At 35.9% G+C, this 26,967-nt stretch overlaps 2 protein-coding genes across 2 annotated transcripts in view; one reads left to right on the top strand and one right to left on the bottom strand.

The window, feature by feature from the left end:
• Positions 1-2,014: 2,014 nt before the first annotated feature.
• Positions 2,015-17,924, bottom strand: klhl26 (kelch-like family member 26). Its single transcript, XM_073825921.1, has 4 exons — positions 17,687-17,924; positions 17,437-17,556; positions 12,816-13,001; positions 2,015-6,065 (listed from the first exon to the last, which is right to left on the bottom strand). Exons 2-4 carry the CDS (start codon positions 17,484-17,486, stop codon positions 4,484-4,486), a joined length of 1,818 nt encoding a protein of 605 aa, XP_073682022.1. The 5' UTR covers positions 17,487-17,556; positions 17,687-17,924; the 3' UTR covers positions 2,015-4,483.
• A 110-nt stretch (positions 17,925-18,034) lies between these two features.
• ddx49 (DEAD (Asp-Glu-Ala-Asp) box polypeptide 49) overlaps positions 18,035-26,967 on the top strand; it is a 10,682-nt gene continuing 1,749 nt past the window's right edge. The window contains exons 1-12 of the mRNA XM_073826094.1: positions 18,035-18,274; positions 19,338-19,461; positions 19,560-19,645; positions 19,750-19,871; positions 19,950-20,137; positions 21,401-21,541; positions 24,099-24,174; positions 24,261-24,337; positions 24,421-24,518; positions 25,755-25,829; positions 25,995-26,083; positions 26,170-26,241. Coding sequence (XP_073682195.1) covers positions 18,160-18,274; positions 19,338-19,461; positions 19,560-19,645; positions 19,750-19,871; positions 19,950-20,137; positions 21,401-21,541; positions 24,099-24,174; positions 24,261-24,337; positions 24,421-24,518; positions 25,755-25,829; positions 25,995-26,083; positions 26,170-26,241 — 1,263 coding nt within the window. The 5' untranslated portion in view covers positions 18,035-18,159. The remainder of the gene's footprint in view (positions 18,275-19,337; positions 19,462-19,559; positions 19,646-19,749; positions 19,872-19,949; positions 20,138-21,400; positions 21,542-24,098; positions 24,175-24,260; positions 24,338-24,420; positions 24,519-25,754; positions 25,830-25,994; positions 26,084-26,169; positions 26,242-26,967) is intronic.

Below are 26,967 nucleotides of genomic sequence, written 5' to 3'. Positions count from 1 at the left end.
ACAAATACATTCAGTGTTTTTATTAACTACACCACACTTAAAAATGTTACGCGTAACTTTATACATCAAAATTAGAATGGGATTTGTCAAAAAAATAATAATTATGATGAAACCACATGCTATAAATTTCAAACATTCATAAATGCACTTATACAACTTTCTCGAAATGAAAAACTGACATCAGTGAATAGAAGAACAGTAAAAGCTTGAGCTGAAATTCCACACTTAAGGAAATGGTTGCGTTTACACAGAACCAAACAGCACTTTAAGTGCTCTTAACAGTTGATTAAGGCTGATCTGTGACAGAAGTATAAGATTAAAGGCCATTTGTTCATTTGTTTCCATCTTACATTAGTATGTAAATGAGTCCTGAGCTAAAGATGACAGTCATTTACTGCTGTAATCATAGTAAGTTACCTATCCTGTCTATACACATACACAAAATGTAACGGTGTTGTTGGAAAAAAACAAAAAACTTATGTTTCTAACACCTTAAAAGGAATCTAAGAAACATTGACACGTGTAATAATAAACAATTGAACAAATCACACTATTAATGCACAAAAACACCTTAGGTAGTTTCTAGTATGCAGTGTTTTTTACACATTCATATTCTGAAAAAAACATGCCAACACAATATCATTACAAAAGGTTTGTGCCATAGTTTCACGTACATGATCCAGTCTCCAATATACTGTATAATACTGTATATACTGTGTACATTACATGTTCAGAGAGAAAGAAAAATCACCTTTTAACTGATCAGTAATTTAATTACTGAATCACCACGTTGAATATTAAAGTGCATAATGAAATGTGCTTGCTCAGTTAGTGAAAAAAATATATCAAAACTTCCAAACTGTAGGTAGGTTAAAAACATTGTTAAATATAACGGAATATACAATGGCTATAGCAATGAGATTAAAAAAAAAATCATAATGAGGTATCAATTTTTTGTTTTTATGTCCCCTGAATGTTGAAAAGGACAAAACTGAGTCATGAGAACTTTACCTCCATTGCTTTCTGAAATAACTCGCCAATTTCTAATACAAAACCATTTGAAAATGAGTGTTTTGATAACGGAGAACTAACATCAGGTCACAAATATTGTTAATACAGAAACACAAAATATATTGAAATTATTACACCTGCCACTGAATCTTGCTAGTGGTGTATGCTGTTTTTTCAAATTATCACAAAACAAACATGGATTTGCCGAAAAGTGCAACATATAAGTCAGTTCAACTGTTTTATATTAATCAATAAGAGCCAGAGTTCTTTACTTCTTAAAGGATAACTATTGCCAAAATGCAACCTGGGCTGTTTTTTTTCTGTAAACGAGACAAACTAATATCTAAAAGCATAATTACGAGAAACGAGCCGTTTTTGAGATTGACCGTGATTTAGTTTTGTGGTCAGTGGCCGGTGAATGGGAGTACTAGGGGCATAACTTTGAGCACATCAAAATCGATATTTTTACAACACTAAGAAGGCTCGACACACCATGACACTTTGCTCGAAGTATCGCCTGGGTCTCTACACATGAACTCCAGCATTGAGAACATTGTTTGTGTACACAGAGTTTACTAAAAAGAAAGGTTTTGAACAACTCACTTTCACTGTTTGAGTTTCCGCTAGCGGCCGTCTTGCCAGTCAAGCGGTGTCGATCTCCGAGTGCGAGGATGGATAGTTCCTAAAACATATTTCCATATAAATGCACGGCTAATTTGTTGCTTTGTCGCAAGTGAAAAACAATATTAACCTTCTAGTTGTAAAAAGAGCCTCATATAAGCCTAATATTTCGTTCTATGGAGTCCATTCATTCGCATTCGTAGATCGACACTTCCGCGAGCGGAAACTCAAACAGTGTAAGTGAGTTGTTCAAAACCTTTCTTTTTAGTAAACTCTGTGTACACAAACAATGTTCTCAATGCTGGAGTTCATGTGTAGAGACCCAGGCGATACTTCGAGCAAAGTGTTATGGTGTGTCGAGCCTTCTTAGTGTTATAAAAATATCGATTTTGATGCGCTCAAAGTTATGCCCCTAGTACTCCCATTCACCGGCCACTGACCACAAAACTAAATCACGGTCAATCTCAAAAACGGCTTGTTTCTCGTAATTATGCTTTTAGATATAAGTTTGTCTCGTTTACAGTACAAAAAAAACAGACCAGGTTGCATTTTGGCAATAGTTATCCTTTAATTATTTCATGTTTTCAACATGCTAATTAGAAAACAGTTTCAATGTTTTAAAGCTAGACCCTTTTCAGAAAGGGGAGAATGTTGTCCAAATTGTACCAAACTCAAAATGTGAAGTTCTGCCAGCACTTTCCCAGAGAAAAACATTTTCTTAATAGTTTAGATTTCAACCAATTCATCATAATTCGACAGAAATTTGGAATTTTGAAGTTTTGTTTTGTGAATAGTGCTGTCAAATGATTAAATCGCTTTCAAAACATAAGTTTTTGTTTACATAATATGTGTGTGTACTGTGTATATTTATTATGCATATATTAATACAAACATATATATTGTATATGTATATAGTACATGTATTTACATATCAATTTTATAAGTATATACTGTATGTGTGTGTATTTATAAATACATATTAAATATACACAGTATACAAACATACAGTTGAAGTCAAAAGTTTATGCGCACTGCGGAAAATGTTAATTTTACCAAAATAAGAGGGATCATACAAAATGCATATTTTTTATTTTATTACCAACCTGAATAAGATATTTCACATTAAAAACATTTACATATGGTTCACAAGGGACAATAATAGTTGAATTTATAAAATTGCACTTGATTCTTATTACCGTGTTGTTAACTGAATGATCCACAGCTGTGTTTTTTTGTTTAGTGCTTGTTGTTCATGAGTGTATTGTTTGTCCTGAACAGTTAAAATCCCTGCTGTTCTTCAGAGAAGTCTTTCAGGTCCCACAGATTTGTTGGTTTTGAATAACAGCGGGCAGTTTTTCTGTTCAGGACAAACAAGGGACTCACAAACAACTATCACTAAACAAAAAAAAAAAAAAAAAAACAGCTGTGGATCATTCACGTAACACTATTAAGAATCAAGTGTATGTACACTTTTAAACAGGGTCATTTTTATAAATTCAACTATTATTTTCTATGTGGACTATATGCAAACATCTTTTACGTGAAATATCTTATTCAGGTCAGTAGTAAATAAAAAAGAAATAGCAAAATAAAATAATTAACATTTAGCAGATTCTGCAAGGTGTATGTAAACTTTTGACTTCAGCTGTATATTATGTGAACAAAAACTTTTATTTTGGATACGATTAATTGAATTAAGTGTTTGAAAGCACTACTTGTAAACAGTTCTTGCGAACAGACCATAAATCCTTCATGAAGTCATAATGACGTCACCCCATGTTTGCAGGCTCATTCAAGTCTGTCATCAATGCAAATCCCACAGGCACTAGTACGAAACCCTCATTAGTATGAAACGGGGGAGTCTACAAGAAGGGCCAAAGACAAAGTCTTGAGAATTATGTAGAAAGATTCTACATAAACATTCTCAAAAACCTAAGCCTAAAACAGCGAACACAAGACAACATGTGCTTAGCAATGAGTGATTGTTTGTGGAAGCTATTCCTGCTAAATGGAGATCTCTTTCCCACTCATTTGTCTCCGTTTTACAAACTTGCACAATACTTGTGGAAGTTTAGGATGTATTGTGAATGTATAGTAAGATATTCACAAAGATGATGAGATGACATTGACCCAACGTGAATGTTGGTCCACTCAAATCTGTTGTCAATGCAAATCCCACAGGGACTTGTACGAAACTCTCAAAACAGGGCTATCTATCCAAAGGGCCAAAGAAGTTACTGCTTGAGAAGTGCGTGCTTCACATTCTCAAAAACCTCAAGAAATTGTGTGCTTCCTTATCATTCACTTGCCTTCAATCAAGCTTCAAACAAGCTTTTCAACCATAGAAAGCCATTGATACCATTCTGGTGCATTCCTAAACTTAAGCTTAAAACAGCAAATGTACTATGCGCTTAGCACTGAGTGTTCGTTTGTGGAAGCTATTCCTGCTAAATGGAGATCTCTTTCCCACTCATATGTCTCCGTTTTATAAACTTGCACAATACTTGTGGAAGTTTAGGATGTATTGTGAATGTATAGTAAGATATTCACAAAGATGACGAGATGACATTGACCCAACGTGAATGTTGGTCCACTCAAATCTGTTGTCAATGCAAATCCCACAGGGACTTGTACGAAACTCTCAAAACAGGGCAATCTACCCAAAGGGCCAAAGAAGTTACTGCTTGAGATTTGTGTGCAAAGCTGCTTCACATTCTCAAAAACCTCAAGAAATTGTGTGCTTTCTTATCGTTCACTCTCCTTCAATCAAGCTTTTCAATGCTAGAAAGCCATTGATGCCATTCTGGTGGATACTTAAACTGAAGCTTAAAACAGCAAATGTAAAATATGCTTAGCGCTGGGTGGTTGTTTGGGGAAGTATGATAGGTGTACAAGCTATTCCTGCAAACGATTCTGGAAAATGAAGATCTCTTTCCCACTCATCGGTCTCTGTGTTATAAACTTGGACGATACTTGTGACGTTATTGAGGTGCCAGTTATATCCTCCAACTATATAGATCTTTTTATCCAGCAGGCAGCAGCCAGCCTCCGACTGACCGGCACGCATCGGACTGACCGTTGTCCATTGGTCGGTCTCTTGCATGTAGTATTCTACAGCCAAAACATCAAAGCAGCGGTCAACATGGTCCATTCTGCCACCGAGAGCATAAATACGGTTGTTAACGCTAATCATAGCATGCAAGACTCTCGGCTCGTTCATGGGACACTTGAAGTCCCATTGATCCGAGGCTGGATCGTAGCAATGGAGAGTTTTCTTATCCTCCACAGACACTCCGTAACCTCCAGAGACGTAGAGTTTGTCCCCACACGTAGCTCCGGCGTGACCCCAGATCCTCCTCTTAAGGGAATCCACATAAGTCCATTCATTTTTCCTTGGACAATAGCACTCAACAGAGGACAAGCTGCCAGATCTGTTGCGTCCTCCAGTAGCGTAAAGTTGTCCATGCAGTACATTGAGCTGAAACTGTATCCGGCTTTCCTGCATGGGTTGGATTCGAAGCCATTGGTTCAGATGGGGGTCGTAGCGGAAGCAGACGTCAACTGCGCCTTCTCCGCTGCGATACTGTAAATGCTGGCCACCGACGACGTACACGAAATTGTCAAGAACTGAGACACATGCATGGCTGCATCCCATCTCCATTTCGGTCAACTCTTTGAACTGTCGCACCGTGATGTCAGGTAGATAGTAAACTTTGCTACTCACGGTCCGATCGTTGTCGGTGTAGGGCGTTCCGCCGAACGTAATTAGCGAGGTGACGTCGGAGCGAATGGTTGTTCGCGCTGACTGCATTTCGTGCTGTCGGAATGGAAGGATTTGATAATTAAAGGCCTCTAGGAGAAAATGCCGACATTGGACGTCCTCCACCATGATGTTGACGGTTTGGACGCTGTCCACGAGTTCAGACGACCGCATTAGCGGAAATCGAATGTGGCAGAGCACTTCGCTTGCAGAAGCTCGTCTTGACGCGTCATGCTGCAGCCAGCGGATTGCTGCGTGGAACAAGTCGATCTCACTACAGTTTTTCAACTTGTTGCTCTGAAGGAAGAACACCAGTCGTTCCTTTGGAATGTGAAGGAAATCGTCCTCCTGAGCGATTTGCAGGAAGTGACGGAACGTGAACGCGTCGACCGACTGTTTAAGGGACGACAGGCTGAAAGTGGTGGCCATCTGGCCGATGTTAAGACAAGTCTCAACACTCATGGCTGACTTCAGGAACTCCTCACAAAGCTCTACCACAGGCACCATCTGCAGGAAGACGGCTGCACCGAGAACGTCCTGAATGCAGTCCAAGTCCAGAGTTACTTCAGAACTGTAGGCGAAATCAATGATGTGCTTCAGTCCTCTGGCTGAGAGACCTTTTAGCTCGATGGTGTTCTGGTTTGACTCCTTCATTCCTCCAGTAAACATGGCTCTGTATGGAGCAAGAAGAAAAGATTATACACCTTTGTTCAAGTACAGTTGAGGTTGAAGTTTACATACACCTTGGAGAATCTGCAAAATGGTAATTATATTTTTATGCTGGTATACTTTTACACTAGGGCTGGGCGATATGGCCTAAAAATAAAATCCCCGATTTTTTCACAAAAAAATCCGATTTACGATTTAAATCGTTTTTTCCCCCCTACTACTTTTAGCATGTAAAGAAACCCCAGCTTTTCCACAATATATATGGGCACCATATATTTTGCAATACACATTGCAACTGCATCAGTGATCGCTTTCCACCAGGCCCCATTCTTATCATACCAGACACAGTAAATGTTTGGAAGACAAATAAATATGAGATGGGAGGAAAATATATATTTCCATGCTTTTCTCTTCCACTTATATCGTATACAAAAATATACAATTTTGAACACAGAAATATTAAATGATTTAAATAACTGAAACGATCTGCCAGCAGGTGGTGGTAAGACACTGATTTAATTACTGAATCATATCATTCATTTGATTCGTTCGAACGGATGGTTCATTCAGGAATAAAGCAAGTGACTCTTTATGAATGGGAAATTGAATCATTTCACTAGATTCGTTTAAAAACGCACGTTCATTCATAAACGACACACCGTTTGAATGGAGATGCGCAGCGGCTCAACTGTGACTTGTTTTAGACTACTTTTTAATGACGAAATAGAGCAAAATCAGGCAATAATGTTATAGTCAGACAATGTAAGTCACTTAATAATAACTTCTTGTTTATTTAACTGTTGTAATAAATCAATATCTCGTTTACAAACTCCCTTAAAAATGATTAAAAACTGTCACTCACCTTAGTTCGCAATCTCACAAAGCTCTATTATAATAAACGAAGCTACTGCCCATTCAGTCTCTTATTTACACTCTCTACACTTGAGATACATAAGTCAACGTGCAAAACACATAGAAACCTTTGAAGCTCCACTCAGCGCAAATACAAATATGCTGGTCATGTCAGTCGCACATGGTGCTCCTAAATATTTTTTCGCACGTAGTATTTTTTTTTTTTTGCCCTTGAACGGCGGGTCGCACCATTGAGAAATTAGGTCGCACTCTAGAGCCCTGATATGCAAATAATTCGCCATTGTCTTCAATCATCTCTCTACTCTGTTTATGTGGTAAGTGAAACTGTATGTACTGTAATGTAACAGGCTAACTTGCTAGCAAGTAGCTAATCATGTCCCCTTAGTGACTCGTGTTATTTTACCAGAACGCATTATTTGTTTTCCCTTCTGAATACACACACACACACACACACACACACACACACACACACACATATACATATATATACATATATATATATATATATATATATATATATATATATATATATACACACACACACACATACACACACACACACACACACACACACACATATACATATACACACATATATATATATATATGTGACCCTGGACCACAAAACCAGTCTTAAGTCGCTGGGGTACATTTGTAGCAATAGCCAAAAATACATTGTATGGGTCAAAATGATTGATTTTTCTTTTATGACAAAAATCATTAGGAAATTAAGTAAAGATCATGTTCCATGAAGATTTTTTGTAAAATTCCTACTATAAATATATAAAAATGTCATTTTTGATTAGTAATATGCATTGTTAAGAACTTAATTTGAAGAACTTTAAAGGTGATTTTCTCAGCATTTTGATTTTTTTGCACCCTCAGATTCCAGATTTTCAAATAGATGTATCTCGGCCAAATATTGTCCTATCCCAACAAACCATACATCAATAGAAAGCTTATTTATTGAGCTTTCATATGATGTATACATCTCAGTATACACCTTATGACTGGTTTTTGTGGTCCAGGGTGTTTGCATCCCTGATATATATATATATATATATATATCAGGGATGCAAACAGAGGTATGGTCAAAAAGGAGTGAGATTATCGAAGCCCGTGCCCCCGCAGCAAATATCATATATTTTCGTTTATAGTCGTTTCCCCCTTCATTTCGATCCCTTTACTTAACATTCTACATGTAAATGATACTGTAAATGCTCAACATATGACTGTGATTTTTACTGGAATGCAGTTTAAAGGTTGAATTTAACATATATTTTATTATGTTTCGTCTAATTAATAGACTAGCCTATTTAAACACTAGTGTTTCACTGAGGTTTCAATGAATCGTTGTAGTTTCATTTGTAAATGAAAACAGCTTATTTATCATCACACATGGGCATAAATACTAATAAATATATAATATATAAATAAATAATAACAACAACAATATGGAAAAAACTATCAGTTAATAGAACGATGGATAAATGTCTTGTAGGCCTATTTTATTTGATGTACTGTGACAATAAAATTATTTACAAATGAAACTACGTGAATAATTCACTCGTCATTGAACTACTATATATTTATAGGCTAGTCTATTAATTAGAAGAAACAAAATAAAATATATGTTAAATTCAATCTTTAAACTGCATTCCAGTAAAAATCACAGTCATATAGCATAATCAAAGCTTTATTGTCGATCATTTACATTCAAACTTTTAAGTAAGGAGATCGAAATGAAAGGAAAAATAACGAATATAAACGAATGATACAAATATTACAGAAAAAAGAGGGTCAGTTAATGAACTTACAAGACTGTGGGATGCATAAAATGTTTATTGTGGGCTTATTTTATTTAATGTTCTTTATGTAATATTTATTATTAACTTATTTTGAATGCTGTCTCCATCGCGCACAGACTAGCGTAGACAGCTTCGCATATTTTTAATTTAATTATTTAATATTGTATTAATTTCTATAATAACTAATAACCCATAAACCCAGGACATGAACCCTCTTTTTAGGTTGTAATGACACTTTTCTATGGTTATTGGAATGGTTAAAGGTTATATTTAAAATTTTCATACAACATTAAGTTATTAACTTGACTGACTTCTGAAACAGAGGAGGTAACCAATGGCGTTTGAGATTACAATTAAACCAGCAAGTCCCGCCCCACTTCTGGTGTTTGTCAGCGCCGCGCTGCCCATTGGGTGGCGCTAGCAAACACGTCTTCCCTGCGCTGTCGAGTCGGCCGCGCAGATGACATGTCAGCACGGCGCGAGCACTTTAATACCGCGCTGTTTCGTCCCACTTTTGGGTTGTTTGGCTTCCCATAAAAATAGCCTCTGCGCCAAAACGGTCGCGGCACTGACGCTTCTGCTATGCTCCTGCTACGCGCCGCCTCTGCGTGTGGTGTGAATGCTCTAATCTGTTAACATGGGCGCCGAAAAAATACGCGCTTACGTCCTGCTTACGCGTGCAGTGTAAAACCGGCTTTATCGCGCTGATGTGACCGAGCCCGACCCGAACCCGAGCATCCTTTCTAAATATCTGTCCGAACCCGGCTCGGGTCGGGTATCCATCATCCTCTATAAGAGCAGCTGGCAGCAGATAGTGCGCAGCCAATTGGCTGACGTGCGCAGCTTTCTGACTCACTGTTTTCTTTTCATATAAGTTTCCTAACGGCGTTTACCTATTTAGTCATTTTAATACAGAATTTCCTATGATGAAATTATAATCTGACACTCCAATGTACCCCCCCCCCCCAAAAAAAAAAACTCATCGGATCTGCACGATTCACACATGTCCCCCACACAGCCGTGAAAAAGGCGGCATCCGCCAAAAGGCGCGCCGTTTGCATCCCTGATATATATATAATATTTTTATTAAAAAAAAAAAAAAAATCGCGATATCTCGATTTAATAAAAAATTAAATCGTCTTAAAACGTAAATTCGAATTAAAAAAGAAAGAATCGCCCAGCCCTATTTTACACATTTGTCTTCCATGTGTGAAATTACATTGGTGTTCTTGTTTTATCCATCTGCTGTGTTTTTTTCTGTTACAGTGTGGTATAAATACAAATAAACAAATATTTTCTCATTTTTTTCATTGATGTACTAGTGCAAAAATTCAGCTTTCCTTGCAGCAAGAGTGTATCTTACTATGATGGACTATTTTTTTGCTGTGAACTTCATAGACCAACAGAAATTGTGATTTAGAAACAAAAAAAGCTTTGTTTTGCGATATTTACCTAGCATTTGAAACAACCATCTGTAATATATAAACTGACACATGATTATTTTTTCTGAGCCCATAGGCAGATATTTTTTATTTTCTATTCATACATTTCAGGAAAAAAAAACAAGACTTCTTATATAATTGTGCTTCTCAAGTAAATGCATTTTGATTTAAGAATCTTTTGCAGTGGACAAACAGGACAAAAATCTACCTTTTTGCAGTGTTACAATTGAAGTCAAAAGTTCACATACACCTTTCAGAATCTTCAAAATGTTACCAAAATAAGAGGGATCATACAAAATGCATGTTATTTTTTATTTAGTACTGACCTGAAAAAGATATTTCACATAAATGATGGTTTACATATAGTCCACAAGAGAAAATAATAGTTGAATTTATAAAAATGACCCCGTTCAAAAGTTTACATACACTTGATTCTTAATACTAGTTTTTAGTTTAGAGCTTTTTTAAATTTGTTACATAGACGTATTGCTTCAGGCACAAAGGTAAATTTGTTGTCTCCTATTATGTGCCATCCTCAACATTTGCTATTCATAAAAAGATGCAAGACTTTGCAAGGAAACACGCATAATTTGAGCACATATTAACAATACCTTGCAAAATATTTTTGTTCTTTAAAGACAATGATGAAAACCAACAAATAAAGGAAAAAGACAAGATGCTTTCAACAAACGAATTATAGAAAGTTCTGAGAATGACTCTCTGTACATTAAAAGAGTTAAGCTTCCTCAGCACAAACAATCTTTGATGTGCCATTTTGATGATTGCATCTGTATTTTGATCAAACTTCAGCCTATTATCGATAATCGTTCCTAAATACTTGTATTCCTCAACTACGTCAAACTGGGTGTCATTAATGACCACCCTTTGAAGTGCAAGTGTTTTTTTTATACTAAAATTGATCATCTGTGTTGTTACCTAAATGATCCAACACTGTGTTTTTTGTTTAGTGATAGTTCATGAGTCCTGCACAGTTAAACTGTCCGCTGTTCTTCAGAAGAATCCTTCAGGTCCCACAATTTCTGTGGTTTCTCAGCATTTTTGTGTATTTGAACCCTTTCCAACAATGACTGTATGATTTTGAGACAACTGAGGGACTCATATGTAACTATTACAGAAGGTTCAAACTCTCACTGCTTCTAATCTAATATTTAGGCAAAATAAAAAAAATGCACAAATCTTCATTATGTTCAAAGGTTTTCACCCCCAGATCTTAGGGGCCGTTTATACAAAAACGGTTTCAGCTAAAAACTGGAAACTTTTTATGCATCTTGCCTCTTCATTTACACGGCAATGGTGTTTAGGGGACTAAAAATGTATACGCATTTTTTTAAAATGCCACCGGGAATACGGGATACACCCAATACAGGAATCTTTGAAAACGGTGAGGTGTGTAATACGTGTTAGGCATGTAGACATGCGCAGTATGTGTCGATTTTAAAGGCAAGTGTGAACAAACAGCATGTCAACTACTGGCCTGGCATACGTAGTAGAGTTTTTGGCAGATAAGTAAACATACAGATGTGTAAATGCAAATCGTTTTAAAAATGTTGCGTATACGTGAAACTTTTTAAAAACGCGAAGGAAAAACTTATCAGTTTTTCACTACATTCCTTCTGAAGCATCAGTGAGCGTTTGAACCTTGAAATAGTTGCATATGAGTCCCTCAGTTGTCCTCAGTGTGAAACGGTGGATCTCAAAATCATACAGTCACTGTTGGAAAGGGTTCAAATACACAAAAATGCTGAACAACCAAAGAATTTGTAGGACCTGAAGGATTTTTCTGAAGAACAGCGGGCAGTTTAACTGTTGAGGACAAACAAGGGACTCATAAACAACTATCACTAAACAAAAACACAGCTGTGGATCATTCAGGTAACAACACAGTATTAGGAATCAAGGGGATGTAGACTTTTGAACAGGGTCATTTTTATAAATTCAACTATTATTTTCTCTTGTGGACTATATGGAAATGGATTTTATGTGAAATATCTTATTCAGGTCAGTACTAAAAAAATAACATGTATTTTGTATGATATCTCTTATTTTGATAAAATAACTTTTTGAAGATTCTGCAAGGTGTATGTAAAATTTTGACTTGAAATGTATGTGCCGAAGAAAGAACACAATCTTCGGAACACAAATTAAGATATTTTTGATTAAATCTGAGAGCTTTCTGACCCTGCATAGACAGCAATGCAACGCTTAATGCCCAGAAAGGTAGTAAGGACATTGTTAAGCATCACGTCACATGCGTGTGGTGCTGCTGATGCAGGAGCCGGCATTCTGACAGTGTGCGTCTTCCTTTACTTGTAAACAAGGCGCATCCGGATTCTATGTCAGAATTCGTCGTGGTACTCTTGTAAACGCACGTCGGAGACTGACATGGAACAGAAGAAATTGTTGAATAAAGTTGTTATTTTTATGAAACTTCATAAAATTCCGGTTTCAGTTGCATTGCTGTCTATGCAGGGTCAGAAAGCTCTTAGAGTTTCTTAAAAATATCTTAATTTGTGTTCCAAAGATGGACAAAGATCTTATGGGTTTGCAACCACATGAAGGTGAGTAATTAATGACAGAATTTTCACGATCATAAACAGTGTAACGTCTCACCTGAAGTAGTCACTGCAGGAGGCCAAAACGGCTTTGTGAACCTCAAATCGCTCGTTGTCAATGGCCAAAACCACATCCAGCAACTGACCCTGATCGCGCAACGCAGACAGTCCCCTCAGGAGAGTGTTGCTGTGGCTGGGGGCCGAGAAAGTACAACGGAGGGTGCTATTCTTGTTGTTAGCCATGCTGGAAGAAAGAGAGAATCAGTTTACGAGGAATCGTATCTCTCACCACTCCCTGATCATTGTCTCTGGCTATACAGTCAATAGAAATTCACAAGTAGCCTGATGTGTCTGCTGTATCCTGATGCTCCAGCAATAGGTCTCGGTTGCTAAACTGGCACATCAACATGATCCCTGTAATGGCACCTACTTTTCAATTATTCAACAGAATGGATAAAGAGCTTATTTGGACACAGAACCCATAAGCCTCACCAATACCAAGCAACAAGTGACCCAAACAATTACCTCAAATGGTTCTTATGATGACAGAGCATATGTTAAACAAAAGTTAAACAAAAGCAAGTTAAATACCTGCGTTTTCATTTATCTATCTATACATACTTCAATGTTTGAGGTCCTAGATATAGCTAAATGTACAGATATAATGGTACTTTTATAGCCAAATCAATTATTATCTGCCGTAATTTAGATGATTTATCCAACCTTGTAACAAAAAGTAGCCATGTACTTTTCAGAAAAGTGACTTTTTGCAAACAAATATACATTATAAATCTAAATACTAGCATGCCACAAATTATTACAGATATTCGTTTCATTTTTGGGATACAGCTTTAATGAAAAATGTTATAACGTTGTCAAATTTAAATTTTTGTTCTCATGGGATAATTAGTTTCATTAACTTTGAGGTTGTTAAAAATCTTGTACTCTTAAATAGGCCTTACATTTTTAAACAGGAATCACCATACAGCCTAATGTGATGATTAAACTTTAAAATCTTTTTAACGAAGCAGCTGGCAATAGTAAAGCATACACATTTCAAAATAAGAGTCCCAGTGTATTTCACAATCAGTGTAATGTCACAATATATCATTCATTCTCATTGTGATTCATTGCACATGTACTAAAAGGTAAGTGTCAAGCCTTGCACTGACATGTTAAAATGCTTTTTGTGCCCTGAAGTCTACCAGACACCAGAAGGAATGTGAGGGTAAAAAGGTTCTTATTATAAACATTTTTTTAAAGGTGCACTTAGTACATTTCTGTGTACATTTAGCTGGCTCTTATACTAACAGTGGCATTTCACAGTACGGCGGCTCTAACTGCATCAGTGTTGCATTGCTTTAACAGGGACTGCTTTTTCATTATTTATGGTTATTATTATATTTACATCACACTCTGCTTCAACTGTCTGGTGGATCACAGATCGCACACACATGTAGGGCTGCAACGATTCCTCAAATCAATTCGAGTACTCCATAAAAAAAAATTATTTAATGCAATTTGCCCGCATCAAGTATCGGAAGTGGTGCATTGATGAAAATCCATGAAACGCATTATTAGACCATTTTTCAAGGCTGCATGATATATTAAACCGATTTAAAAATCATGATAAACCATAATGCCATCGTGAATTCATAAACACTACAACTGAATTTAAATAAATATATGCGATGCAGGTTTAATATATATGCGCTTTAATTATTTACATGCGTGTGGGTTATGTAAGTAAGTGTGTGCCGTTCACAGTAAATGCTGCTCCACACAAACAGTTATCATTTACATGTGTAGAGCATCTCTTGCATATTGCTTTGAGTTTGGGTTTATTGTAACGTTCATCTGGGAATGCAATGGGCACCATTTTATCAGATTTGTAAGGCAAGTCATTTATAAACCTATGCAAACACAGGAGAATACATCAATATCTTTCGCAATATGTTAACTGTTTATCATGATATCAAGATAAAAGTCAAACCCTCGCTCTGAGTTTACACGTTTTAATATCCACTAGGGCTGTCACTAACGATTATTTTGGTAATCGAATAATCTGTCAATTATTCTGATGATTGATCTAGTGATTGGATAATTATAATTTTTTTTGCAGTAATAAAAATAGATCTATGTGAACAACAGCCTTTAAAATGATCTAAAATACATATATAATAGCAATGAGTTGGTAATAATTAGTTCAAATAAAGTATCAAAAGCAAGTAATCATATGGTTTTATTGAACAAAGCTGTTAAAATACTTAGTGCATTATAAACAATAGAACTAAATGTACATTACGCATTATAACAAATGCCTGCAGAGGGCGCCAATCCGTGTATGTATTAATATTGACTTAACATTTAATTTAAATGTTCACTTAATCTTTAATATTTGGCCATTTCTTTATGGTAGAAAAGCTAAAGCCACTGTAATTTCTTGAATATGTGGACATCAAAATGTGTAAACTCAAGAGTGAGGGTTTAAACTTTTATTTTGAAATCTTGATGAACAGTTTGCATATTGAGAAAGATAATGATGTATTGAGGCAAATGCCAGTAAACCGCCTACAGCAAACTTTAGTAAAGCAAGTTGCATGATTTATTTAAATACTTTCCTCCCATGAATTTTGTGTCTAAAAGGATGCCTCCTACAAATATATATGCAATAAGTTGAGCCCACACTTTTTGTCTCTTTAGTAAATTCTGGCAGCAGTTTTTAGCACCAAAAGGAAATTTGCGCTGTTAATAAAGCGGGCCATTTAACGAATAATCATCTTAAAGGTTAGTTGAACGAAAAAACTAAAATTCTATCATTAAGGACTCACCCTCATGTTGTTCCAAACCCATAAAACCTTCGTTCATCTTCGAAACACGAATGAAGATATATTTTTGATGAAATCCAAGAAATTTCTGGCCCTGCATAGACAGCAACACAACTGACACGTTAAACGCTCAGAAAGGTAGTAAGGACATAGTTAAAATAGTCCATGTGACATCAGTGCTTCAACTGTAATGTTATGAAGCTATGAGAATAATTTGCGTGTGCAAAGAAAACAAAAATAATGACTTAATTCACAATTTTGCGTCACGCATACATTGTGGTACTCTTGTAACACGTGTCGAAGACTGACACGAAAGAAAAGTAATTTTACGTCGTTTTTTTATGCACAAAAAGTATTCTCACAGCTTTACAACATTATGGTTGAACCACTGATGTCGCATGGACTATTTTAACAATGTCCTTACTACCTTTCTGGGCGTTTAACGTGTCAGTTGCGTTGCTGTCTACGCAGGGTCAGAAAGCTCTCGGATTTCATCAAAAATATCTTAATTTGTGTTCTGAAGATGAACGAAGGTCTTACGGATTTGGAACAAAGTGAGGGTGAGTAATTAAAGGAGTAGTTCACTTTCAGAACAAAAATTTACAGATAATGTACTCACCCTCTTGTCATCCAAGATGTTCGTCTTCCTTTCTTCAGTCGTAAGGAAATTATGTTTTTTTGAGTAAAACATTTCAGGATTTCTCTCCACATAATGGACTTTTATGGTGCCCCCGAGTTTGAACTTTCAAAATGCAGCTTCAAAAAGCTCTAAACGATCACAGCTGAGGAAAGAAGGGTCTTATCTAGCAAAATGATGGGTTATTTTATTTTTTGAAAAAAAAAAAAAAAAAAAAAATTACAATTTATATAATTCTTAACCTCAAATTCTCCTCTTGTCTAGCTCGGCAAGACGAGCATTTGAGATTAAAAAGTACATAAGCTGTAAATGTTTTTTGAAAATAACCGATCGTTTCGCTAGATAAGCCCCTTCTTCCTTGGTTGGGATCATTTAGAGCCCTTTGAAGCTGCATTTAAACTGCATTTTGGAAGTTCAAACTCGGGGCACCATACAAGTCCATTATATGGAGAGAAATCCTGAAATGGTTTCCTCAAGAAACACAATTTCCTTACGACTGAAGAAAGAAAGACATGAACATCTTGGATGACAAGGGGGTGAGTACATTATCTGTAAATTCTTGTTCTGAAAGCGAACTACTCCTTTAATGACAGAATTTTTATTTTTGAGTGAACTATTCCTTTAAATGCTGCATGTACATTTTTGACATCACAACATTATGATGTACAGTATGAATAATGGATGCTACATTAACTAAACAGTGCTTTTTATTATTTAGAATTTTTTCATATTACACCTATTTTATTAATTAGTTTTAATCATTGTTTTCTCAAATACGCGTGTTAGAAGGCAATCTAAATGTAAATACTGGGGGGGGGGGGGAGAATGTATGCACTACATATAACTACATATAAAACATTAACGATATCAATAAATGAAAAAAACAAAAACAAAAAAACAATATGGTACAGAAAAAACGATATTTTGCTACACAGCTGGTTATGCCAACATGGTAGTTTTCTTCTATATATGCAATAGAAAAACACAATTTTCTAATGTTAGGGTCATTCAAATGTATTTTCTTCATGTATAGAACTTTACTAAATCATCGCTGAGTGCACCTTTAACAAATACTGTGCAAAAAGAAAGACTCCAGAATGCATTTCTTTCTTTTTATCCTAATATTAGCACTTAACCCTGTTGCATTTTGGGACTCTCCCTATGCATGCATCAAACGCATCGCCTGCAACATCTGATGCTACATGCGTGCCTACCTGCTTTGAGCTCGATTCGCACAGAACTCCACACCGTCTGACTCCGCCATGCTTAGCGAGGATGAGGATGAGGAAGGTCATCATGTGTAGAAGCCCAAATTACCGCTAACCATGCTCAATCTTAATAAGATATGAAATACAAGACACGGCAATGACAAAACACAAACAACCCATTTCATACTCACAGTTTCAAGTGCACAGACTGCTACGAGACATTGAAAGCATTAGAAAGGAAAGTAATGATTTCTACCCCATTAATATTGTACGGCCTGTTCTCGAGGACAGTCCAGGTGCTGCTGTCTGCTGACAGAGTTCAGTTTACCTGCGCGCGCCTCTCAACCTCTGCGCGACCCCGCGGTTGCTGCTGCGCGCTCACGAGCACGGGCTCCTTCGCATTACGTCTGCCCCAAAATAACACAACTAAGCAAAATAATTCACTTGTAATACTCTAAAGATGTTTTTATGGAGGAATGAGGTAGGCTGACGCGTTATCCACAGTATCATACATAACCTCTGTCTCTAATTTCGCCGTTCTTGACCGTAAGGGGCGTGGTCTTTCCCTTTCCCCCACGTCATCACATGACGCACAATTAAGGCGGCCATCACAGATTGACACGAGGAATTGTGTTATCGACTTTTAAAAGGCATTTAACGGCGCTCGAAGGAGCAATAAATCATTACTTTGTGCTTTGGATGTTTTGTTTTTAAATAACCTGGTGGAAAATGGCCACTTTTGAGTCTCTCGGCCTGTGTGAGTGGTTGATCAAGCAATGTAAGCAGGTGGGAATCAGCCGACCGACCCCAGTTCAGGAGAAATGCATTCCTGCCATATTAGATGGTAAATATCTACATTTGCTTTACATGTTAACAATAAAATGAAAGAGCACATAAACAGGCTCGTTTAAACGTTTACGTGAGTACATGTATTTTACTCAGTGCATACCATGGCATAATGAAACAAACTGAATGCCTTTAAAACGTATAAAACAGTTATTGTTGATTTAATATTATTAATTATAATTATTTATGCTTTTCGCTTCTTTAAGTCAACAAGACGCTATTGTATATGTTTTTTGAACAAGTTCATCTCATCAAGCTTAAGCCTGCATGTATTTGATCCAAAATACAGCAGAAGCAGTAATATTGTGAAATGTTTTTACTATTTAAAATAACTGCTTTCTATCGGAAAAATTTTAAAATGTAATTTATTCCTGTGATCCAAACAAATCCAAACATCTAAATGATGTCTTCAGTGTCACACGATCCTTCAGAAATCATTCTAATATTCTGATTTGCTGTTCAAAAAAACATTTTTATTATTATTATCAATCATATATTTTGCAGGATTCTTTGATTAATCGAAACTAGATCCAAAGATCAGCATTTATCTGAAATAAAAAGCTTTTGTGACCCACTATACCATTCAAAAGCTTGGAGTCAGTGTCATTTTTTGTCACTTTTAAATAATAATTTTATTTAGCAAGGATGCTTTAAGTGATGATAAAGACACTTATAATGTTACATAAGATTTCTATTTCATATAAATGCTGTTCTTCTGAACTCTCTGTTCATCAAAGAAACCTGAAAAAAATTCTACTCCGCTGTTTTTAACATAATAATCGTACTAAATGTTTTTTGAGCAGCAAATCAGAATATTTGAGTAATTTCACCCTGAAGACTGATTTTGAAATCACAGGAATAAATTTTATTTTAAAATATAATCAGATGGAAAGCAGTTATTTTGAATAGCAAAAATAGTTCAAATTGTTACTGTTTTTGCTGTGCTTAAAATCAAATAAATGCAGGCTTCGTGAGCGGTAGAGACTTCTTTAAAACTTTAAAAACTGAAAAGTTACTAATGAAGTGTTAACAACATATTTTTTCCTCTCTTTTTCACACAGGTCGGGATTGCTTGGGCTGTGCCAAAACTGGAAGTGGTAAAACAGCAGCATTTGTTCTCCCAGTGCTGCAGAAGTTGTCTGAGGACCCTTATGGCGTTTTCTGCTTAGTGTTAACACCCACAAGGTTTACTTTTTAACTTTGTTACAGATTATACATCCACATTTGCATCTTCATTTGCATATAGATATTTCAAGGGATGTTTTTGTCCGTTTTCTGTCCAGAGAGCTTGCTTACCAGATCGCAGAACAGTTCAGAGCATTAGGAAAGCCACTAGGCTTAAAGGACTGTATCATTGTGGGAGGAATGAGTAAGATGACATTAAAAGCTTTATTTGGTCAATTACAGGCAAACTTCAATTTGTAAAATGCATATTTATAAGAAGACATTTTGTCTTTTTTTTTTTTCCATTAGACATGGTCACTCAGGGCTTGGAGTTGTCAAAAAAGCCACATGTTGTTGTGGCCACACCGGGACGGCTTGCTGATCATATCCAGAGCTCTGACACGGTTAAACTGAACAGACTTCAGTTTCTTGTAAGATTCTGCCATTTGCCTTTTTGAATGTTTGTTGTAAAGTAATTTTCGTGAAGACTGTCATGTGCTTCTTGGCAGATCCTGGATGAAGCGGACCGTCTTTTAGAGCAGGGCTGCACAGATTTCACTAAAGATCTGGAGGTCATTCTCGGTGCTGTGCCCGCTAAACGCCAGACTCTGCTGTTCAGCGCCACACTCACGGACACACTGCAGCAGCTGCAGAGCATCGCCGTGAACAGACCCTTCTTCTTCGAGCAAAAATCAGAGTGAGAATTTCCCTTCCTTGACAGGAATTGTGATGTCTAGGCCAGAAATTCAGCTCTCATATATAAAACTAATATATAACAGTTAAAGTAGTTCACTTCCAGAACAAAAATGTACAGATAATGTACTCACCGGGTTGTTATCCAAGATGTTCATGTCTTTCTTTCTTCAGTCGTAAAGAAATTGTTTTTTGAAGAAAACATTTCAGGATTTTTCTCCTTATAGTGGACATCTATGGTGCCCTGAGTTTGAACTTCCAAAAAGCAGTTTAAATGCACCCTGTTGCGGTTCTAGTTGATCCCAGTCGAGGAAGATGGGTCTTATCTAGTGAAAACTGTCGGTTATTTCTTTATTTATTTTTATAAATTACAATGTATTAACCTTAAATGCTCATCTTATCTTGCTCTGCCTGAATTCTGTTTTATCCGGTTCAAGACAGTTAGGGTATGTCGAAAAACTCCCATCTCATTTTCTCTCTCAATAATTTCAAACTCATCCTACATCGCTGCTGAAGTACCGACCCAGTGTTTGCAAAGTGAACATGCAAAGAAGATAAAACACCCTAAACAAAAATGGTAAAACGGCGATGTAGGATGATTTTGAAGTTGAGGGAGAAATTGAGATGGGAGTTTTTCAACATACCCTAACTGTCTTGAACCCAAACAAAACAGTTCAGGGAGAACAAGACAAGACGAGCGTTTGAGGTTAAAATTCTATAAATGGTAATTAAAAAAGACCCTTTTTCCTTAGCTGGGATCGTGATTTACTCAACCCCATGTCATCCAAGATGTTCATGTCTGTCTTCAATCGGAAAGGAAAACATTCCAGGACTTTTCTCCTTATAGTGGACTTCAATGGGGATCACCAGATTGAAGATCCAAATTGCACAATTGAAGTCCACTATATGGTGAAAAATCCTGGAGTGCTTTCCTTAAAAACCTTAATTTCTTTTCGGCTGAAATGGGGATGAGTAAATTATCAGGAAATTTTTATTCTGGAAGTGAACTAATCCTCATTTATAATATGACAGATATTCAACTAAATGTGCACATTTATTCAAAGTCTCTGAATAATAGAGAGTTAAAAAGCAACAGCATTTATTAGAAATAAAAATATATTGTCTATACTGTCACTTTTGAATTGAATGCATCCTTGTTAGATAGTGTTATTAAAAAAAAATTCAAAAAAAAAAAAAAGACACTTAAAGCTTGTTTCAACAAAGGCCTAATATTATTTTGTCACATTGCTCTCTTCCTTCCTGTCAGAGTGCGGACGGTCGAAGAACTGGATCAGAGATTCATCCTCACTCCTGAGAAAGTCAAAGATGCTTACCTGGTGTACCTCATCCAAAAGTTCCAGGATGAACATGATGATTGGTCGATCATAGTATTCACTAGCACGTGCAAGTAAGTTTTTAGTTTCAGAATTAAAACATTACAGAGTTTCAATTTTAGTTAAGACAAATCCTTATAAGACTTAATTTGATGTAACAAAGTGGTTATATCTAAGTGTGTGAGTTTTTTACTTATTAAATTGGTCTTCCCAATAACAAAATTATACTGTTCCATCAGACTGATTTTAGAGTTACATTAACCCTCATTGTGCATTCAAAATCTTGCTTTATGAAACAGTCATACTTCATTTTTTAAAACCTTAACTTAAAGGAGTGTACTCACCCCATTGTCATCCAACATGTTTATGTCTTTCTTTCTTCAGTCGTAAAGAAATTGTTTTTTGAGGAAAACATTTCAGGATTTCTCTCCATATAATTGACTTCAATGGTGCCCTAAGTTTGAACTTCCAAAATGCAGTCTAAATGCAGCTTCAAAGGGCTTTAAACAATCCCAAATTTTTTTTTTTTTTTTTTTTTACAATTTAAATACTTTTTTTTTTTTTAGGGTATGTTGAAAAACACTAATCTCATTATCTCTGCCAACTTCAAAATCGTCCTACATCGCTGCAGAAGTACTGACCCAGTGTTTAGGAAAGGAAGGAAGGAAAGGAGGTGACGTGAGGCCATGTATGGTGACCCATACTAGGATTTTGTGCTCTGCATTTAAAGGGATGGTTCGGAGTAGAATTGACTTCATTGCTATGCACTCCGAAGCCCATGTAAATGCCCCATCCGAAGTTTTTTTTTACCTTAGTCAAACATTTATGGAGATATTAGAGTTTTTCGAATTGCTTGTTACAGGAGTGAATGGTACATGTGATGTATCTCGTAAATTGCACCACTAAACGTGCAAGTAATCTTACCAAACTTGTACAGTAGTGTAAATAGGTTATGTACTCACAAAACGCTGCATCAGCACATTTGTAAGTCCACCATGAGTGTTTTAAAAACACGTTTTAGCCGATCCCTACTAGTCTCAAAAACTACAAATGGCGACACGTCGACGTCACTTCCCTGGTTTGAAAAAAGCACGTAAAAGTCCTCCTACAAGTTGACATGCACACAGATGTAGTAGGACTTTTACGTGCTTTTTTCAAACCAGGAAAAATACATCGACTTGTAGTTTTTGAGACTAGTAGTTCTCGGGTAAAACGTGTTTTTAAAACACTCATGGTGGACTTACAAATGTTCTGATGCAGCGTTTTGTGAGTACATAACCTATTTACACTACTGTACAAGTTTGGTAAGATTACTTGCACGTTTAGTGGTGCAATTTACGAGATAGAAGTCAATTCTACTCCGAACCATCCCTTTAACCCATCCAAGTGCACACAGACAGTAGTGAACACACGCCGTGAGCAGCCATTGCTGCGGCGCCCGGGAAATGTAGGGCGATTTTGAAGTTGGAGTTTTCCAACATACCCTAACTGTCATGAACCGGAGTTCATGCAGAGCTAGACAAGATGAGCGTTTGAGATTAAAAAGTATATACATTTTTTTTATTTATTTTTTAAATAATTCACTAAATAAGACCCTTCCTCAGTTGGGATCGTTTGTAGCCCTTTGAAGCTCAATTTAAACTGCATTTTGGAAGTTCAAACTCGGGGGCACCATAAAAGTCAACTTTATGGAGAGAAATCCTGAAAAGTTTTCCTTAAAAACTATTTCTTTATGACTGAAGAAAGCAGGACATGAAAATCTTGGATGACAAGGGGGTGAGTACATTTATCTGTAAATTTTTGTTCTGGAAGTGAACTTCTCCCTTGACTTAAAGGGATAAACATCAAATTTTCATTTTTGGGTGAACTATCCCTTTAATATTTTTATTTTGTCTTACTAGTAGCTTCTCATAATTAGATGCAAAAAAGTAAACAATTTAAAGAAATTTTATTTGAATATATCACTGTATCATGAATTGTATACTTTTTAAAATGTATTTAATTACCAGTATTAACCCCATTAGAATGAATAGAATTTTAAAAAAATTCCGTTGACAAAATACATTTATTTTACTTGCATAAAAGCTTGCTTTTAGATGAAAAAGTAATTTAATTTGTCATGCTGTGATGGTTTGTCAGTAGGCGCACATATTCACGTTTAACACCAAAATTGTGTAAGGGCTAAATATATTTGACATTTTATTTACACTAACTTCATAGATAACAAAACGTTAATGTTTTTTTTTTTTTTAATTAAAATATGTAATAAAAAAATTGAGACTTAGTGGTACTCCATACATACCTGGGTTCAAAATGACCTCAACATGAAATGTAGTATATTTTTTTTCAATAGTTATACATCTCTTACAAAATAATTGTAAAAATAGTATATGCATTTTGAGGGCTTTAAAAAAACTTGGAAAAATTTGTTCCATTACCAAAGACTATGCAGTTCTTAATTTGATTTTTTTTATATCTAAATTATTTTTGGGTCAAAATGGACCCTGAGTGCATTATGAGAGTTAAAGGATGAAACTGAATCCTAACCAAAACTTGGAGGTGTGTGAATATATAAAAAAATCTGTTACAGATATTGTTAACGTCATTGTTTTATATTTATTCATGTTCCAGGGACTGCCAGATACTCACAATGATGCTGCGTGAATTCAATTTCCCAACCATCTCCCTGCACTCAATGATGAAGCAGGTAAGTGACATGTTACATAGTTAAAATTGATTTTCACTCCGTGCCTAATGTCTGTACTAATGGTTTTTACGTTCTTCCACTTTCAGAAACAGCGTTTTGCCAACCTTGCAAAGTTCAAGTCTAACGTCTTTAAGATTCTCATAGCCACGGATGTTGCTGCAAGGTACAGAGCGAACAGTTCTCAACACATCTCACAATTGCTGGTCATCTCTTTGACGTTTTCTAATCTTCTGTTCTTATCTGAAGGGGTTTGGATATTCCTACAGTTCAAGTTGTAATTAATCACAACACTCCAGGTTTGCCAAAAATCTACATTCACAGAGTGGGACGAACTGCTCGAGCTGGTGAGTTTAGAGCTCTGAAGCTTTCGTTAGTCTATTGATTTTTACTTTTTTTTTTTTTGCATGTTTGTCACACTTTAATGTTTCTGATCATCAAACTAATTTAAATATTAATCAAAGATAACACAAGTAAACACAACATGCAGTTTTTAAATGAAGGGTTTTTTTTATGAAGGGAAAACAAAATCCAAATTCGTTTGATGATCTGAAACATTAAAGTGTGACACATGCAAAAAAAAAAAAAAAAAAAAAAAAAAATCAGGAGGGGGCCAACACTTTTTCACACCACTGTACACTATTTTGCCAAAAGTATTGGGACACCTCGTTCTAATAAACAAACAGGTTTGACTGCTGTTGTAATTTCCATGGGTACAAATCCTAATGTTTAAGAATATAATGATATTCTAGGGAATTGTGTGCTTCTAATTTTATAGCAACAGTTTGGATGGAACCCTTTTCTATTCTAACATGACAATCCCTTTGTGTATAAGGCAAGGTTAAAAAAGAAATGATTTCTTGGAAGAACTTGACTGGTCTGCAGAAAGTCCTAATCTCAGCTGAACATCTCTGGTATGACTTTAAATGCAGACCTTGAGACAAAAACTCATCACCAAACACTAATGACTTGTACATAAGAGTACAGTCATTTTAGACACTTCCAAAATGGTTGCAACAGAGATGGAAATACAATTTATAAATACATGAATTATGCTTTCATCTTTGTTGCCACAGTTTTGGAAGTGCCTTTTTCTGTTCTAAAGAAGAGGTGTCCCAATACTTTTGTCCATATAGTGTATGTACAAGTCATTGGTGTTTGGTGATGAGTTTTTGGCTCAAGGTCTGCATTTAAAGTCACACCAGAGGTGTTCAGCTGAGATTAGGAGTTTGCTTTCTGCAAGTTCTTCCACACTGACTGAATCAATCATTTCTATTTAAGACCTTGCCTTATACACAGAGGCACTGTCATGTTAGAATTGAAGAGGGTCCTGTCCAAACTCTTGCTATAAAATTAGAAGCACACAATCCCCTAGAATATCATTATATGCTTAAACATTAAGATTTGTACTCATGGAAATTACTAAAGTAGTCAAACCTGTTCATTAGAAGAGGGTGTCCCAATACTTTTGGCAATATATTGTATGTTGAATAATTATGCAGCCCTATTTTTACTTCAAATGTTACTAAGTAGGCTTTAGAACGGCTCCATCTGTTTTCTTATGTCCTTTTTGTTTCATCCAGGTCGAAATGGTGTAGCAATCACACTAGTCACACAGTATGACATCCATCTCATCAATGCTGTTGAGGAACAGAACAGTACGTTTACAACTCGGTTTGCTTTCTGCTTAAAAAGGAGCTCTTTAAATCTAAATATATGCTGTATTGTGATAAAAGCACCGTAAGTGCTCAGAAATACTGAAATTTGTATGGAATTTCTTGCAATAAGTGTATATTTACTTGATTACTGTTTTGTGTGTTCAGAGGCGAAACTAAAAGAGTTTCCTGTTGAAGAAAAAGAGGTGTTGAAGATCCTCACGCAAGTCAATGTAACAAGACGACGATGTGAAATTGTGAGAAACCACAACTATTTCAATGGTCATATAGATTTTATTTATAACATGCTGGCAAAATCTTACAGTGGTTAATTCTGTTACAGAAACTGGAAACCACTGATTTTGATGAGAAAAAGAAGATAAACAAAAGGAAGCAAATGATTCTGGAGGGAAAAGTGAGTTGTTTTATTCTGTGTGTGTGTGTGTGTGTGTGTGTGTGTGTGTGTATATTTATTTATTTATTAGTGGTGGGCATAGATTAATTTTTTTAATCTAGATTAATCTCACTGTAATCTTGGAATTAATCTAGATTAAAATGTCTAATTTGAATTCTGCCGAAGGCATTCAGAATATGTGTGCTACCCAAATAATGACTAAAAGTAAAAAATAAGTCTTTGAGAACGGGTTTCTCAAGCCAGGTTCAAAGACTCGTTCTCGCCCCCTACAGTGCAATTCGGCTAGGTACACATCGGCGCTAAAATATCAAGGTGAAAGTCATCATAGCTTGCGTAGTATAATACATACATACATAGACAGACACACACACACACACACACACACACACACACACACACACACAAATTTTGAATGTATGCAAATTGTATAATATCTAAGGTACACATTTCTAGTAATTGTGCAGGTAATTCTCATATTGTATTTTCAGAAAGGTTTGAAATATTGTCTCTCCCCAAATTTGTCACTACTGAAACAGTAATATATAATTTAGTAGGAAGCGCTATGTTTACCTATTAAGATTCCGTGCCTTTGTAAATAGTTTTGTGCTGTTTTATTACATTTTTAGAGGTAAATCAATAACAATTACAATTTTAACAATATTTCAAGTGTGATTTATGAGATTTGTTTTATTTTAAATCCAAATTTTCTTTTTAAAAGGCATAAAG

Source organism: Garra rufa, chromosome 20 (assembly GCF_049309525.1).
Source record: "Garra rufa chromosome 20, GarRuf1.0, whole genome shotgun sequence".
In the NCBI taxonomy this organism is placed as follows: Eukaryota; Metazoa; Chordata; class Actinopteri; order Cypriniformes; family Cyprinidae; genus Garra; species Garra rufa.
The sequence above is the reverse complement of the archived record's forward strand: the minus strand, read 5'-3'. Positions and strand labels throughout refer to the sequence as shown.

What these genes read in the sequence shown, in the direction of transcription:
- klhl26 (XM_073825921.1), bottom strand. Translation starts at nt 17,486, where the DNA reads ATGGCGGAGTCAGACGGTGTGGAGTTCTGTGCGAATCGAGCTCAAAGC. An exon ending in GCGAATCGAGCTCAAAGCAG is followed by an intron (nt 13,002 to 17,436) that starts GTAGGCACGCAT and finishes TCTTTCTTCCAG; the next exon opens with CATGGCTAACAACAAGAATA. An exon ending in TCCTGCAGTGACTACTTCAG is followed by an intron (nt 6,066 to 12,815) that starts GTGAGACGTTAC and finishes TGCTCCATACAG; the next exon opens with AGCCATGTTTACTGGAGGAA.